Here is a 16,360-nt window from a genome sequence, read left to right on the forward strand (position 1 = left end):
TGAGAATAGTAAATGGTATTTACTAGTTCTAATTGCTCAGTTTCATAACTTGCAGTGTTGCCACTTCACCTACAGACTTTAGGTAAAGTAGTACCTTTAATCTTTTTCTTCTACAAAAAACAAAGTAGTTTCATCCTAAAAAATATTGTACAACTTTTCCTCATTCTGTATATCTGTAGTTAAAATACTTCATTCATCACATACTGTTGCCTCCCCAAACCCAACAACTGAGCACTAAGCAGACTTGAAATTTAGGTTGTGAAGTTTCTTTTACCTTCTGATATGCAAAAATAAATTTAATTTTGATTTTTAAAATGCTGAAAGTTTTGGGCAACTGGCTATATGTGACCCTGCTTAAATAGGGGCATTGGACAAGATTTTCTCCAAGGTCTCTTTCAACCACAACTATTCTGTCAGTCTGATTTTTGGGAGAAAAAGAAAAACTAATTAAAATATTCAGACCAATTTATTTACAAAATTCTATGCAAAAAAAAAAAAAGGGGGGGTTATGAAATAATATTCTTCCTATGAATTCCTTGTATTCAAAGATGCATAACAAAGAACATGGACCTCAGACCCCTCTATTTATTTTTTCCATTTTGTGCAATTATATTATTAACAATTTGATAAATGGTTGCGTTTTACCTGTATTAGGGTTGATGCTTGCTGCTATGTGGAAGTGACCGAGTGCATTTGCGTGATGTGAAATGTGACGCTGAACTTCATGAGTACCCTGCTGATCTGGCAATACATCTGTGTGGGTAACAAGAACGGAAGATCTCCTTTGTCCTTTTCTCATATTTTTCAAGTGGTGAATTGTCTGGTACAGTTAGAAAAAAACAATTTAAGAAACACTAAAAAAATTAAGATATAAATAAATATTTATGTATAACCTAAAGTTTTAAAATTTCCTTCCCCCTAACAAATGAAGACTAATTTCAAGATTACTTGAACTAGATTTCAAAAGAGATTAATAAAGCTCATGCGTATCAGTTCTGACTGAAGACTGAAGTTCTTTTTGCAGTCTCCTGAAAAGCCCTTACATTATCTGCTCCAAAGACAAAAAAAGAAAAAAAAAATCCAACTATTTTGCGTAACATTCATAAAAAAAGTTTATTACAGGCTAAAAGCAGAAACAGTTGTAAAGCAATTTTATAATGAATTATTTTTATGCAAGTAAAAATTAGTGAGAGTACGTAGAGAGTGCAGCTTATTCAGTAGCCTAAAATGTAGTTGGTTCCACCCCTCTCTGTGTGTTGTAGTTATGATATATAAGGAGTAAGAACTTCACCTGATTGTTATATTCTACGAATGAGTGGTGTTTTTGTTTGGTTTTGTTTTCACACTGACAGGTTTTCTTTTCCTGTAAACATAGTATACTGTGTATGACTGCCACTGAAACTTAGAGCCTGACATTTCTATAATTTTGGAAATGCAATTATCAACTCAGATGATTAAAGAATTAAGAGTGTATCTACTGCCTCTACTGTTTTTTTTAACTACAGACTTTCAGACCCAGTCAAAATGAAACCATCTTACTATTCCATATTAGTCATGGTCTCTTCTCAACACGTCTAGTTAGCTACGGAAAAAGTAGACTGAAATTTAAGAACGTAGTTTAGATGCAGAACTACAAATCTCTTATTTCTTCCGTAATTAATAATATGCTTCTATAAATAATTCAGACTATTCTGTTACGCTTATAAAAATAAAAAAATACACAATCTTAGAGTTCTACACTTTAAATTTTCTAGTAAACGTTTACAAGTTTTAACAATCCTGAAATACAAAATTGACAAGTATTGTACCTCTAGTGCATGCTGTATTCTGTCTTTGTGCTTTCCAGATTGAGAAATGGTGCTGCTAATGCTGGAAGTGCTAGTTTCACATATCTGCTCACCCAGAAGAGTATCTTCTGGTAACAGTGTCTCTGCCCACAGTCGACAGATGCCATCGAGACATGACGTGAGTAACACATTGCAGACTAAACCCCTAAAGAGAAACATATCAAAAAAATATTACCCAATATAGTTAAATTGTGAATAAAGACACAACAAAAATCAGGACATTATACAAGTATTTAGCAGTCATCATTACTTCATCCAAATTTCTTCCTCTTCCTCAACTAAAGGTTTTATAACAGTAGTGATTTTCAACATGCTGACAGATAAACTCATAAATTATTAGCAGAAGTGCATGTGAACATGGAGTGGTTATTATTTGATAAATGCAACAGTTACTAGAAAACTGCAGTTATGGAACTGCGTGAATTACTGTTTTGCTGGACAATGCGAAGCATACATACATTTTTACTAAATCCTGAAAAGTGAAGCATTTTTAATTAATTGAAATTAAACAGCAGCATATACAACAAAATTCAGAAAAAAAACTTAGTGCTAACTGTTTAAAGAAAAGTTTTATTTCCAATGTCACAACGTCTGGCAGAACTTGAGAAGCTCAGACCATATTTTAGAATATGCCTCTCCTATTAGCATGACTATAATTGTTGTAGTAAGGAATGGATGTCTTCATATATGCTGGATATGTTCAATTTCTTCAACCTATAAGCAGCGAAATCGAACCATGTTCTCATGGCCAAACTTTAAGCAGCGCATTAAAAAACAAAACAATACAAAAAACCACAATTTGGTCAAATATTTGCTTGCTGGTTTGTTGGTTGTTTTAAAAATTAAATCTTTCAAACCTGGGCATGTACTTGCTAATATTACGCCATGAAAATCCTGTCACTGCTCGAGGATGAGCTAAATAGGCAAATGAGAAGTTGGCAACCCCTGAGCATTTCTTCTTCTCTTCATTCTCTTGGGGCAGAAGAGATGACTTCCAACCAGTTATAGGATACCAAACCTTTAAGAGGCAATCATCCTAGGTAAAGCAGCAAAATAACATGGGATTAGCTAGCTATAAGTGAAAAAAGTCACAAAAAGAAAATACTAAAATGGTATGAGACTGCTGTTCAGTACCTTTCATGAATACTCAATCTATGCCCCAGAACTATTTGCAGTTTTGCAGACAATCCATTCCTGAGACCAGAAATTTCATTGACAGTCACCCTGGAATGAATTGCATGCAGGACTGAAGAAATATTCTGCTGGGACACACCACTCCCAGAAGTAATTTTTCTTGCAGTCCATTTGTCCCCCTACATTCCTCACAGTTCTCTTTGCATTTTCTGCATACTACATATGTGTGCGTAAATCCCAGATCCATTCCTCTGCAAAAATGAAAGCCGAAACAAGCTGCCACTCACAGCGCAATACTAAACTCATTACCAGTCAATTTCTCCCTTAAGAAAATTTGTGCTGTAAGTCCCTGGGGGTTCCCATGCACAGGAAGCCTGATTTTTGTGGGAAGCACTGCTGAGTATAGGCACATGAATGACGAGTGGCTGCACAATACAACCCTTCCCTCCACTAGCAGAACATGTGCTGCCTTTCCAATTTGAATGGCTGGGTACTACTGATCTAGTTAATGGAAACAAAAGTGAAATGCTGACACAGCAATAGCCCAAATGTTGATAATGGGACTGGAGTATGACTACACTGATGTGAACTAAAGGCAACATTACTAGTATGACCACAATACACTGTATATGTCAGCGCAATACATCCTTGGATTTCAGGACTGGAAATGGAGTGTAGATACAGAGTAAACAAATAAATTACAAATCTCTGGGAGCTCTTATTTATTTCCTGTCAAACATGTAAAAAGCAGTATCTGACCAGGCTCTGCAAGAAGGAAGTTTGAGAGACAGCACTGTTAAAAATTATGATGAAAATTGTGAAGGATCTGTCCTACAAGCAGGAAATAACTACTGGAACCATCTGCCTCACACACTTAGTCAAGTTCTTAACTATATAAAACTAAATTCATGGAAAACAGAAGCATGGAACTAAGCAAAAGTTTTGGTATTTTTCTAACTACAATGACTTGAAATGTAATATTTTTAAGGTGTCGTTACTAGGTTTTTAGTCATAAAGTAATGACAGCTTGTGATTCCGTTGTCCTCATTAATAAGTCTAAGAAGGTAAAGGTTTCTAAAATTCTCCTATCATTTAACCAACATTAAGCACAAGCAACAAATGCCCAACTATCTAGACTCTCAAAGCTCGAATGAGAGGGTAATATTAAAGAGAATTATTAGTTGAAAACTTAGTTTGAATAGCAATTTGATAAAAAATATGACAAATGGAATTAGAAGTTAAGAACTGATAACCAAACCCAGACTTCACTGTAAACAGAAAATCTTTTCTAATTTGCACACTGATATGCATATTACATTTGCTTAAATGCATAAGTTTTTCATCATGATCTAATATTTATCCTATTTATTTCACATAAAGGATGAAAAAATTGTTTCAGCATATCTGAAAGTTCATCTTAGTAAACTTTATCTAAAATATAACAGAGTCTGTATTACTGTCACTGTATTTTCAGGTCAGTTCTGAAGTATTCAGTAACAGTAAACAGCTAAATCGGATTTATTTTGAAATTCATGGAATTACATGAAAATAGAGCATTATACAGGAGATGATTATTTAGCTCAGACTACAGTAGAATCCATGGCTATAGGACCATTCTGTATTACTTATTTTCCTCTGTCAAACAAAGAAACACAACTGAAGAACTTATCTAGTTTGTTGTTGTTTTTGTAGTTCTTACCTTCCCAGCTGTTGCAAAGTATTCACCATCAGGAGACCATGCCATCAAATGTACTGATACTGCAGTCCTAAAGAACACAAGAGTAAAGTTTTAAAATGTAAGTAAATTCTATTTATTCTACAGTATTACTCCATGTGTATTTAGTTAATTCAGTGTTAGTGTGCATTATTTAATTAAACTGTATTTTATAGTTGTCGTTTTAAGCATACTTTAGATAGAGCAGAAGCATAAGAAGTATTTGCTACGAGAAAACATGGTATTTAGTATTTTCATATAGTTTTCTTTAGAGAAAAACAGCACATTAAAAAAATCAGTTGTTTTAAGTATGATAAGCCTAGGCTAGATCTAATGAGGTCATGGAAGTGAAGTTTGTTCCACTTGCTTTTCTACTCCCAGAGGCCAAGACAATTGATAGGAAGGCATCAAACAGCTCTCATCTTGATCAGCATTGCATGTCTGCTTGCTGCTGCTCCTCTGTCACATCCAATATCTCAGCACTACTTTCAAAGGATGAGAAGACAGGGACAATTTACACATATTGCCAGGGCTATAGTTAAGCCTTTGATATGGATATCGGGTGACTGAAGGTCACTTGAAAAAAGGAGTTATTTTTTTTTGGAGTAACTTCCATTGTTTGAATTTTATGGTATTTTAAGCTTATTTAAAAGTGTATTTTAAAGTACATTTTTGGAGAGAAGATAGGGTTCATATATGAGTTGGCATTGCAATCCGTCTTAAAATGAGAACTGTCTCACTCACTTGCACTGCCAGACACATTTCCAGTCATTCAGAACTGGGAGAACTTTATCATCTTTCATCGGATTGTCAGGATCATCTTCATCTTCTTCTAGAATGTCACTAGATGGTGGGGCCCACAGTTGCAAATAGTCAGTTGCTGTCAGCAGCCTGTTACCTGAATGTGAATAATATTGAAGATGTGAAACCAAACTGATACATGCATAATGATGTTCAATGTCTGTCATCATATTTTGATGAAAATAGTTAAGAACAGGTTGAACATTCACCTTTATAAAGTGCATTTTAAATATGAAAGAGTATTCAATCATATTATACATCTGTTTTTTATCAAAACATTTTGAATTTATAATGCCTTTCAAGAAAAATTGTTAGGATTTTAATGTTTTTAAGATGACTTTGAATGACAGATAGTTTTTAATAATGACCTTTGAAGATGCTAAACAGCCATTAATGTCTCAGATAATGCACACTGTTAGATATCTTATCGATATCTCTCTCCTGGTAGAGTTTTATTATAAGTCAGCAATATATTTAAATGATTATTAGTGGTAATTTAAGGCAGTTATCAACTTAACACTGTGATTCCCAAACTAAGATCTTACATAAAGCACTCAAATACTTGGCATAGCATCTTCACAAAAGCATTTTATCTGATGCTACCTTGCCAAGAATGGACCATCTAAAATGTCTGTATTCATGCTCCCACTTTATTTCAATAAAAATAATTTATGTTCAAGTTTTCTAACTACAAACATTAAACAAATGCATCATAAATTTCACATTACCTTGAGGATCCCAAGCCAGGTTGTAAGTCATAGAACTGAGAAAAAACTGCCCTGTTTTAAGCCACTGACACTTTAGCTGCTGCAGTTTAAAAAAGAGTAAAAATTAATTTTAACATCAACAGCAATGGCATTTGTATTTACTTCTCGCTAAGTTGTTACAAACAAATTCAGGACCCAGTGGTAGACTGTGGAATCTAGCTTGAATAATTCCAGTTGTTTTATACAAATTAAACACATCACAGAGTCGCATCACATACAAATGAGTGCAGATTGCTATAAACTAGTTACATCACACATTTATAACAGCATAAGGAATGGCAGTATAGATGCAACAGATCGCAAAACCCACTTGTGAACACAGTTAACACCTGATGCTCGGCCATGACCGTGCTGTTTAAACTAGCTTGGATACACATCTACAAGTCCAAGTCCTATTTCTGTGTTATGGACCTGACATGTCAATTTAAAGAAATATGAACTGACTACTATGTCACCCTTGCATCAAATCTTGTTGTGAACTTGAGAACACTGCAATCCCCAGTTCTGTTCGTACAGTGGAAGATCCTTCTCATCCATTATTATTTTATCTTTTATTATTATTATCCGATACTATGGATGTTGTGAAATGTGCATCCATTAGTCTTTTGTGTGCCAATTTATTAACTGACAGACATACTTTTCCTTCAGAACCTAGAATGAATTACAATCATGAAATATATACTTACACTATTTCTTTTATGAGAATTTATACCAAGTGGTTCAAAAATGCAAACAGCATTTCCATATGACGCTGCAATCTGGAAAAAAAAAACCAAAGACTCAAGATATAAAGTTAGGAGAGAAACCTAACTGCTCCACAATCTAGGAAAGAATCTAAAGAATTTCCACTGTACTACTTTAATGTACAGACATTCAACAAGTAAAATGAATACTAATGCTATTCAGAGTATTATACAAATACTTTCTATAGGCAGATCAGAAATGCATACCTTTGAACTAGCCCATCTTTAAGATTTTAACTGTAAATATGGAAGATATCTTATTCAATTAAATGAACACTGTCAATCAGGTCTAATATATAATTCTAAGGCAACTACTGTTAATGCATAAGGGAAAGTTGACACCTTACTACTTCTGCTCGTTTTCTCTACTTTACAACTAACTAATGAATTAATTATTAGTGTCTGGGTCTCAGTGTGACCCCATGTTCCATTTTGTACCACTAAATAATAACTACTAGAAAAGGGGAAGAAATTTGATTCCATTTTGAATAGCTAAATACATTGTCAGGGATGACAGATAGTAATGGAGTAACTGAAGTTCTTGTACCACTCAATTTCCTTCATCTGCTTGTTTTACAGAAATCTCCATGTACACAATGGCCTTTATTAGGAATTTATCTAGTAATACTCCCAATACTCAAATACTTATAAGTACTTTTGACAGTCATTTAACTGTCTTGTATAAAAGATTTTTAAAAGAACAACTGTTTAAAGTTCCTCCCATTCTCTTCGACACAGAAATGAAGTAAAAGTTTCACCGCATTTCTTATGAAATCTTACTTCCTCTTCACATGGTGGGGAGAAAATTAAAAAAAAAACACCAAACCAAAAAAGAATGGACTTTGAGTTCAGAGTTCTGAATGCAGAACCCTGCAGAGGTTCACAGTGGTCTTGCAGAAGCCACCTGTGCAAGATTCTCTTCCCACTGGGCCTGCATGGCTGAAGTGCCTTTACAGCTAAAATTTGCCTGAATTGGTAACAGTGGTAGGCAAATACAACTGATAAGCAAAATTTGTGCTCAGTGCTTTACAGTACTTCATAGTAAGTTTTCTTTCTTAGCAATCTAGACTGTCTGTTTAGCATTGTGTGGGGATTAAAAATAAAGCCAAATAGCCAAGTAGAGGGCCGCACGGTTATGACAGCTCATATTGCAGCACTTTGAAACACTGTAAATGTGACTTGAGCTTTTCTGAAAAAACAAAGAACCTTTAATTTATTATTCTTCAGGACACACACACACACACCCATGCATGTATACATAAATTATTTATCCCTGCCAGGTTTTGCTGTACACAAGCAGAAAATAATGGGAATAACAGAAGCAGGAATTTTAATACCGTTACTATACTGCAACTAATATATCTTTCCACATTTTGAGAGGTTTGTTATTGCACGTGTTGGAAAGGTATAAAATCCATTGTTACAGTATAAGTCCTGCCTTCTCCCTGCACCACAACGTACAATTTTCAAAAATGAACTGTATTAAAACAATCCTCCGAATTGTGCTGAAAATCACAGATCAGTAAAAATCTTTGTCATTTAATTAACTCAGTAATAGCATTAGTAGTTTGTGTTTAATTGAGTGTTCTTTTTCTTTAGGCCTATATAAAAATGAAAAATAATAATAAAAAATCCTTACCCTGCCTTGTTGCTGGGAGCACTCCACACAACTGACCTGAATGTTTCCATGTTTAGCACCAGGAATAATTTGTACACATTCAAAGTCATTTGCCAGAATAACAATGTCACAACCAGAACCATATGCCTGAAATGATTTTTAAAAGAAACACAAATTAAAATTTATTAAGAAACAAACACGCAAGCAACTAAATCATTTAAGAAGTCAACTACATCATTACTAGAATTATGCTTATGAAAAATGTAAAAATCTCAATTTAAACAAGTAGTGGAACTTATGTTGCTATGTAGAGAGTTCATTCCTCATCAACTTGGTAGCAACAGCAGGATAATCAGCAAGTACAAGTCAGCTCCTAGGAGTCACTCTGCCTTTCAGATTAGGAATGATTATCAGGAGGGAAAAGGAATTTGAGCAGACAATGCCAACGTCTGAAGAATTTACAGTTGGGGATGGTTAAGTCCTTCTATAAGCAGATGTGAACATATTGAGGTTTGACTGTGCACTAAGTGCAATACAATAATACTGTCTTGCTTTACAGTTCTATGCTTTTGAAGTTATTGGACAGCGGAGTATAATATACATTGATAAATAATGCCAAATATCAGATGTTGACGGTATTATACTAAAAATGTTTATTCTACTGTTAGGAAAAAAAAAACCTCCCTGATTAGAAGACATGCATATTTTTAGTCTTCTCTCCAGCATCTTGGGAAACAGAGGAAAATTCTGTTTGCCTGCAGTGACCACATTGCTAATTTCCACGTTAGACTTTCCTGCCAAAAAAGAAAGCAGAGCCTAAAGGTGTTTCTGACATATAATGGTGTTGCTCCTGAATATCAGTGAAAGCCTATTTAATACAGGAACAATTGTACTCTTCTTGAATTTTAAAGTTACATGGGTTATATTCCTTTTTTTTTTCCTGGTGTCATAAAGTTCCAAAGGCAGAAGCAATGAGACAGAGCTGATTTCAAAATGAAATAGGAAAGCACACCTTAAATTTTCCCACGTTTAAATCCTGATGAAAAGAAACAGTAAGAAAACTTACTCTAAAACTTCAAGTCTGTGTTCTTTCACTTAAAAAAACTATACTGGATTTAGGTAGAAGATCCTTAAATTCATCCTGAGGTCACCGTTCTACCCCCTTTAAAAAGAATATCAAATGTTGCTTTTCCACTAGGAACCCATTTCTGTATTTCTCTGGGTTTTAAAATAATGCTTGTTACTGCATTATTTTATTTTTTGCATACTGCAAAACAACGATTTGTCTTGGATATGTTGTATCTCAGAGATAACAAACTACAATATAAACAACGTAAGAATAATTTATAGTACAATGATATCTTGCAGCACTTTTTTTTTGGCAGAATAAATACGTATGTCTGGCAACCTTTCACCTGTCCTTGTGCACTGGAATACTCTAAACCCCATAATTGCTCCGGATGATCTGTTGCACTGAAGTCCCACATTCAAGCACAGAAATCCCTTTCTTTCATTAATCTACTAGCAAGCTGTTTTAAAGTAAATAATCATAGTAGGACGCCTCTTTCCTTAAAGGATGTTTTCCACTGATTGTAATACAGTAGACCAAAATTTTACAGCAGTTGAATGAAGCAGGAACGTGTCTGTTCTCAGCAGTCAGTTCCAGCTGCTATAAAATCACTTTGTCAGTTTAACATGCCCCTTGCTTCTGTCGCTATAATTACTAAATTACCGTAGAATTTTTTAATCTACCTCATGTTAATTTCTGTCTGATTTACAGACCTCTGAACTTTTCTTGTGCTAACATTTCCCCCAAACCTTGTGTTGTTTGCAATACAGAAAAGATTTAGCTTTTATTCTTTTCAGTCACAGCTCTGAAGAAATTTGCTCCTCCAGCTGTTGAACAGTTGGGCCTGCTAAAGAATCCCAACACGTGGCTCTGCAGACTTGTGGAATTCTGGATGGTTGTTTCTAAGGGAAAGGATTGTGGGATTTCATCTGAGAATATTATGTCTCCCAGCTTGAGAACTGGCAAATAGACAAAGAAAAATGCCAAGACTTGAGAAGTAGAACTGTGATAAAATGTTTTGCTATTGGTTTTCCTGAAGCCTAGAAAATCATTGTTTCTATAAATGACCTTTCTGCTTCCACAGTATTTAAAGTAAGTGGCTATGCATGCCCTTGGAAAGAAACTATTAATGAAATGATTATTCCAGGTTCCTCTCTATTTTTTTTTTTTAAGCATCTACAATTTCTTGGTCCAGAGGATGCCTACCAGCACAGTCATTAACTGAGAATATGTTTATGGATTTTACAATCTGAAGATAGTTAGGGTCAATAACTATGTTGCTTGCAAACACCTGGTTTTGTGAGTACTACTGTCACTGCTCTAAATACAAGCTTTTGATATGGTCTCGTATAATGTGATCCCCTTGCTAAAATACCTATCTGAACATGAAAATACACCTGTAGATGCAGCAACTAAATGTCCAAAGTAGTCTTGCAACTATGTAGTTGCATGTGAAAATTAGAACTGGGTACACAAAGCCTAGACTGAAATATTTCCAAGGCCTTGGCACAAAAATGAAGTAATGCAGCGTTCTCTTTCTGAGTCCTCAAACCTACAGCTGTTGTTCTGGGAAGCTCTGAGGAACTGATACTGAGGTATCAGTATACTGCAAGCAGGAAGGAGGGGGGAACCAACTGCTAAAAGGTGGTTAGAGGGAGATTATCTGTGTAAGAAAATACCTTAAGCTCCTTTATGACTAGGCCATGCATTATTACACCCAGTCTGGGAAGGAACAAATTACTACAGAAGTTGAATATAATTATTTCCAGAAAGTGGGAGTGAGAGAGACTTGAGATACTGAAATAACTTCTGGCACTGAACAGAAGATCTTTCTGCTTTATTGTTGCTCAACTTCTCATATTGGATTTTGTTGCAAAACAAACTCCATGAGTGGTGTGGAAAGCTGGACAGCTCAGCAAACATTCACAAATAGGGTGAAGAAGATGGAGACTGTGCTATGAATGCCCACAGGAAGACAGGAAAACAAAAGTAGGTCCTGGAGTTCCAATATTTTATTCACAGTTCTAATATTCACCAGCAGTTGAATCTCCTACTTCAAAGGGTAAGCAATTAAAACAAAGATTCACATTCAGTTTTTTGTCCAGCTGTCTGCCTCATAATTACTAATACCAACAAACTAAGGGACACAATTTAAAATGCTGTTTGATACATTAAGAAAAAAAAAAAAAGGCATTGGTCCACTTAAAATAAGATCTTAAACTCTGTAAGTACCTTATTTTTTTCATTGTTGGTATTGATAATTTGACTTGAAAGACATATAGACGTGCCTCAGAAATAACACAGAGAAAGGAAAAGACTTCTCAGCTTCAATTATGCTCACTGTTGTTAAACATGTATGCCTGTGTGTGTGTATAGTTGACAATGGACAAATCAGAAAAGTGTTAATGCATGTGTATGTCTGTCTGCCCTGTGAAGGAAGAGAATTTACCATATTGTTCTTTAAAATGTTTTAGTTTCTCCTCTTCCAGTTGTTAATATTGCAACAAAAGAACATTTTGCTGGTTAATTTTAACATTTAGCATTTTTATGAAATTAACTAAAAAGGTGGTTATTAAGCAAAAGGGTGTTCTACAGAAGAAGGTTCTTTTTTCTTAAAGTATCATCAAGACACAGAGATCTGTTTCCTAAGTGAAATCTTACTATTCTTTCTTCTGTTTCTCCTCCTTGCCTACGTGTGGCACTGCACCGAAGTGTCCTATGTCAGTCCATGGGAGACCTCAGCCAGAGCACTGTCCCTACAGGTATCAGCCTGCAGCTCCAGGTTCTTTGAGGTCATTTTCTTAGTGTTGATATTTATTTTGAGAATGTCTCTTGTTTCCTGAAGTTCTTTAGGAGTACATTTGCTATAAAACTTCAGTAGTATAATATATCAGCACTTTTGAGAAAGGGCACACCCTCATTTGAAGGGGTGACGTGAAGGGGTGACAATTGACGTGTTCACTTTTTCACATTTACAGTCTCCACATTTTTCAGAACAGAAGAGATCAGTATACTTTCCTGTACCAAAAGGTATTTCTACATATCACCTTGTACTGTCCAAATACAAGCTTCCCACTTGATTACTTTTATGAAACATTTCTAATTATCTCTATATATTATCATGCTTATACTAGAACAGAACATGTTTCAATCAGATCCTCTTTTTTGATTTCTTCTTTCATTCCTTAAGGGGGCTTAACAGGAAGCCCCACTACACCGACAAAGAATAGGAAAGCACCATCATAGTTATAATATTTAACAGTAGTTCCTTCTGAAGGACTCAGCTGACAACATCTTCAAGGAGATCCTTTGTGTCAGCACAGATCTCTCCTGCCAGAAGAACAATGGCCACAGAATTCGTGGCAGTAGACTAATCATCTGCACAGCCTGATGGAAGGAATGGAGAGCTGGTAAGCCAAGCCCAGCAAAAAGGAAAGATGGAAAATAACATGTTGAGAGACTGTAATGGGTCAGCAGTGCAGAGGCCTTAGATAAACAGAGTTGTAAGCTGTCACTGAATGAAACCAGTGCAGCAAAACCACCCACAAGGAATACCTGCCAACCCCCATTTCCAATGTCACTGGTGACTTTAAAGAGAAAATTAAATGGATTTGCAAAACTGCCAGAATGCAAGGATCCACAAGCAGCTAATAAGCTGTGGTTTGCCAATGTTTGCTCGAGATCTGAGCCCACTGAAATGAGCAATGTCAAAGCTCTAATTGAATGCAGGAGTACCAGGCTTAGGCTCTGATACAGTAGGACACTGTGCTAAGCTAAGTGAAACCAAACATGGTTTGAAAAATGGAGGTAGTTTACAACCTTTAAAAAACATACTGTCTGCAAGTTACTCTGCAGGTTCAGATAATGAATACCTTCTCTGGTTAGTTGGGGTGTGCATGTTGTAAGACCTCTTTGCATAGCAATTTGACCACCTGTAACTTCTGTACACTCCTTTGTGAAACATGGTTAGTGGTAACTGCTGAAAGGAGAAAACGAAGCCCTGCTCACAGCAAGTTGGATAGTGTGCTGAATTACTACCAGAATGACAGAAAGAAAGCTGTCGCTTAGTACTAAAACATAAGCAACAAAAAAACTACTAACTGTGCAGTCCTAGCACCTATTTCTTTGGATTTGTTTCACTTAATGGAGTCACTAATAACTATTTCTTTTTAGCAAATTAAAAAAGTTTAATAGCAAAATTATTTATTTTCCCTTCCTTATGCTCAGAATAACTAGGTACCATTCACCTAAAGCCCTAAACAAACACACTTATTAGGCAGAATGGATCATCTGAGCTCCAGCCAAACTGGCCTGGAATTCTAAAGCCTACATCAAAAACAGAGGAGGGAGGAAAAGCAAAGAGGAAAGTTACAGCTGTGGACGTCCAGGAAGTGCATTCATTGTCATACCCATCCCTGTAGTTCCTTCTTTAACAGTTCCTTCTTGGACATAGTAGCCAGATGAGTAAGTGAGGTCAGTTACGTGCAGCTCTATAGTTAAAACATGCTACTAAAAGAATTTTTTTTTTTTTTTTTGATAGAATAACAAAATACGATTAACTACAACAAAAAAAGAAAACAGAAATTGTTCTTGGAAAAGTCTTAAGTGAGCTGTAATTTATATCGTTATTCATTTTTGATGATGTTAAAACTATCATGAGAAATAGCACAAAGCTGTCTTTCATAGCATAGACTTTTCAGATTGTTACAGCAAAAGGAAACACGTTTGAATATGACTGTGACCGTATTATTGTGTAAATACCAGAAGAGGCCCTGTAATATCAGCATGGCTGCACAGCAGCAAGACAAGGAAAGGAAGAGAAAGATGGCACCTTTTATTCCTTATGAATTTCAGCTACCAGAATTAGACATCTGCGTTAACCTGAAGCAGGCTTTAAATGCTGGGCAAGTCAGCTGATGGTTGTCTTGGGCAAGGAATGACGCTCTGCGTCTCTACATCTATTCCGTTCGTTGTTAATGTCTTGCAGACGTTAGCAGGGAACGTAGCGAGACAATGTATCCACAGCCAACGCGCACTGCCGGGATGCGGCGTGCCGGGCGCTGCAGCTGATGGCTCGCTACAATCCGGCCGGCGCACCGTGAGCGAAGGATGGGAAACGGACGTGACCATTGACAAAAAAACAAACGGCCCGTGGGAGATGAACGCGTTTATTACGCAAGTTGCCAGACTCCTGAAATTTACTTAACGTCTCTCTTTCCCTCCTTAAAGGGAGCACCAGACGGACCAAGCCGTGTCTCAGCAGCAGCGGGCGGCCCCCCCCAGCCGCGCACCGCCTGACCGAACCGCCCCCGCAGAGAGGGGGGCGCGCAGCTCCCGGCCCGCACCGCCGCACGGCTCGGCGCGCCCCTCCTCCGCCCGCCGCCCTCGCACGGCCGTGACCCGCAGGCCGCCCCGGCAGGTTAATCCCCTCCGGCCCCTCCCACGGCGTCCCCCGGGCCTACGAAAGGCCCTCCCCCCGCTCACCGTGAAGGGGATGTCCTCGACGCTGCCCACCGAGTAGCAGTTGTCCCCGGGGTTGACGGCGCCGGTGAGCACCTGGTGGAGATGCATCGCGACCGCTCGCCCGGGGACGGCGCCGCCGCCGCCTACGCCGGCGACGAGAAAACGAGACCCGGATGGCGCCGCGCTCCCGCACGGGCCCTGCCCGCCGCTGCCACCACCGCGAGCGCGCGCGCGCGCGAGGGAGGGAGTCGGGAAAGCCGGGGGGGCTGACGGGGGGGGGGGGAGAGGCGGCGCACGCGCTGGGCAGCGCCTGGATCAGGTGAGGCGCGCGCAGGAGCACGAGCGGCAGCCGTTGGGACAGCCCTTGTGCGCGCGCCTGCGGGCAGATGGATGGGACTTGAGGGGGGTGGGAGGCGCGCGCACCGTCGCGCGGGGCACCTGAATGCGGCGCAGGGGGGAGCGCAGCGGGCTGGGTGTGGCGGGAGGGTGCGGAGCGCTCCGCTGCTGCCTTCGGGTGAGTCTGCAGCAGAGCGCCTCGCGGGGGCGGGAAGGAGAGAGAGAGCGGGGGCTGCTGTGCGGAGTGCCGCCTCGGGAGCGGGCAGCGCGAGGGAAACTCCTCGCCCCCTTCGTGAGCCGAAGGGACCGCTTTGCGCTAGCGAGAAGCGGGTGTTCCTGGCTCGTAACCATCCCCTCGTCGTGGTGAGAGCGCTACCGCCGGTTGATACTGAATCAACTCCACGAGGTGTGTGGGCAGCTGCCTTGCTTTGTAAACATAGTTGCAACCTCGCTAAGAACGCCGTGAGGCTTCGGCAGCTGCGTGTGTGAGGGCTGCGCAGCGCTGGAGCCCGGTAAACGTGTCTGCCTCACAGGTGTGCAAAAGGCCGAGTGCCGGGCGTTGGTTGGGAGGGGTTCCAAACTCTGAAGGGAATAAAACTACTCTGTATGCACTGCGTCATCATCCAAGGAACATCCCTCGGTGTTTGGCGCTCTGTCGGCACGGTTCTGCGGTTGTGCCGGTGGTGACGGGGGGCACAGAGCTCCGTCTGTGAGCTGATGGCGGTTTTACCTCAGCGGGGACCGCGTGGTGGCGGAGTCACCGTCCCTGGAGGTGTTCAGGAGCCGTTTAAATGTTGCACTGAGGGATGTGGTTTGGTAAAGAAATACTGCTGGTAAGTGGGTTAGGTGGGCTTGGAGGTCTTTTCCA

The 16,360-nt window shown here is 38.7% G+C and overlaps 3 protein-coding genes across 8 annotated transcripts in view; 2 read left to right on the forward strand and 1 right to left on the reverse strand.

Annotated features, from left to right (window-relative positions):
- The window catches only part of DMXL2 (Dmx like 2), a 50,277-nt gene extending 34,971 nt beyond the window's left edge, over window positions 1–15,306 (reverse strand). For 4 of the 6 annotated variants that reach the window (XM_040706499.2, XM_040706498.2, XM_003641847.6 and 1 more), the window contains exons 1-9: window positions 15,178–15,306; window positions 8,646–8,771; window positions 6,950–7,021; window positions 6,225–6,303; window positions 5,440–5,593; window positions 4,681–4,747; window positions 2,705–2,883; window positions 1,809–1,992; window positions 646–820 (exon numbers count right to left, since the gene is read on the reverse strand). In XM_040706499.2, the coding sequence (XP_040562433.1) occupies window positions 646–820; window positions 1,809–1,992; window positions 2,705–2,883; window positions 4,681–4,747; window positions 5,440–5,593; window positions 6,225–6,303; window positions 6,950–7,021; window positions 8,646–8,771; window positions 15,178–15,264 (1,123 nt within the window). In that variant the 5' untranslated portion in view covers window positions 15,265–15,306. Of the gene's footprint in view, window positions 1–645; window positions 821–1,808; window positions 1,993–2,704; window positions 2,884–4,680; window positions 4,748–5,439; window positions 5,594–6,224; window positions 6,304–6,949; window positions 7,022–8,645; window positions 8,772–14,524 lie in introns of those variants that run through there. The other 2 variants (XM_040706500.2, XM_040706501.1) reach the window with 2 other exon arrangements.
- On the forward strand, window positions 11,392–15,214 carry LOC124417113 (translation initiation factor IF-2-like). The gene is made up of 2 exons (XM_046899144.1): window positions 11,392–12,455; window positions 14,923–15,214. The coding sequence occupies exons 1-2, from the start codon at window positions 12,412–12,414 to the stop codon at window positions 15,212–15,214; spliced, it is 336 nt and encodes a 111-aa protein (XP_046755100.1). The 5' UTR covers window positions 11,392–12,411.
- A 136-nt stretch (window positions 15,307–15,442) lies between the features above and the next one.
- Window positions 15,443–16,360, forward strand: part of SEMA6D (semaphorin 6D) — a 604,413-nt gene continuing 603,495 nt past the window's right edge. Inside the window, exon 1 of the mRNA XM_046899132.1 lies at window positions 15,443–15,475. The gene's annotated coding sequence lies outside the window, so the exon portion shown is untranslated. The remainder of the gene's footprint in view (window positions 15,476–16,360) is intronic.

This window comes from Gallus gallus, chromosome 10 (genome assembly GCF_016699485.2).
Source record: "Gallus gallus isolate bGalGal1 chromosome 10, bGalGal1.mat.broiler.GRCg7b, whole genome shotgun sequence".
Classification (NCBI taxonomy): Eukaryota; Metazoa; Chordata; class Aves; order Galliformes; family Phasianidae; genus Gallus; species Gallus gallus.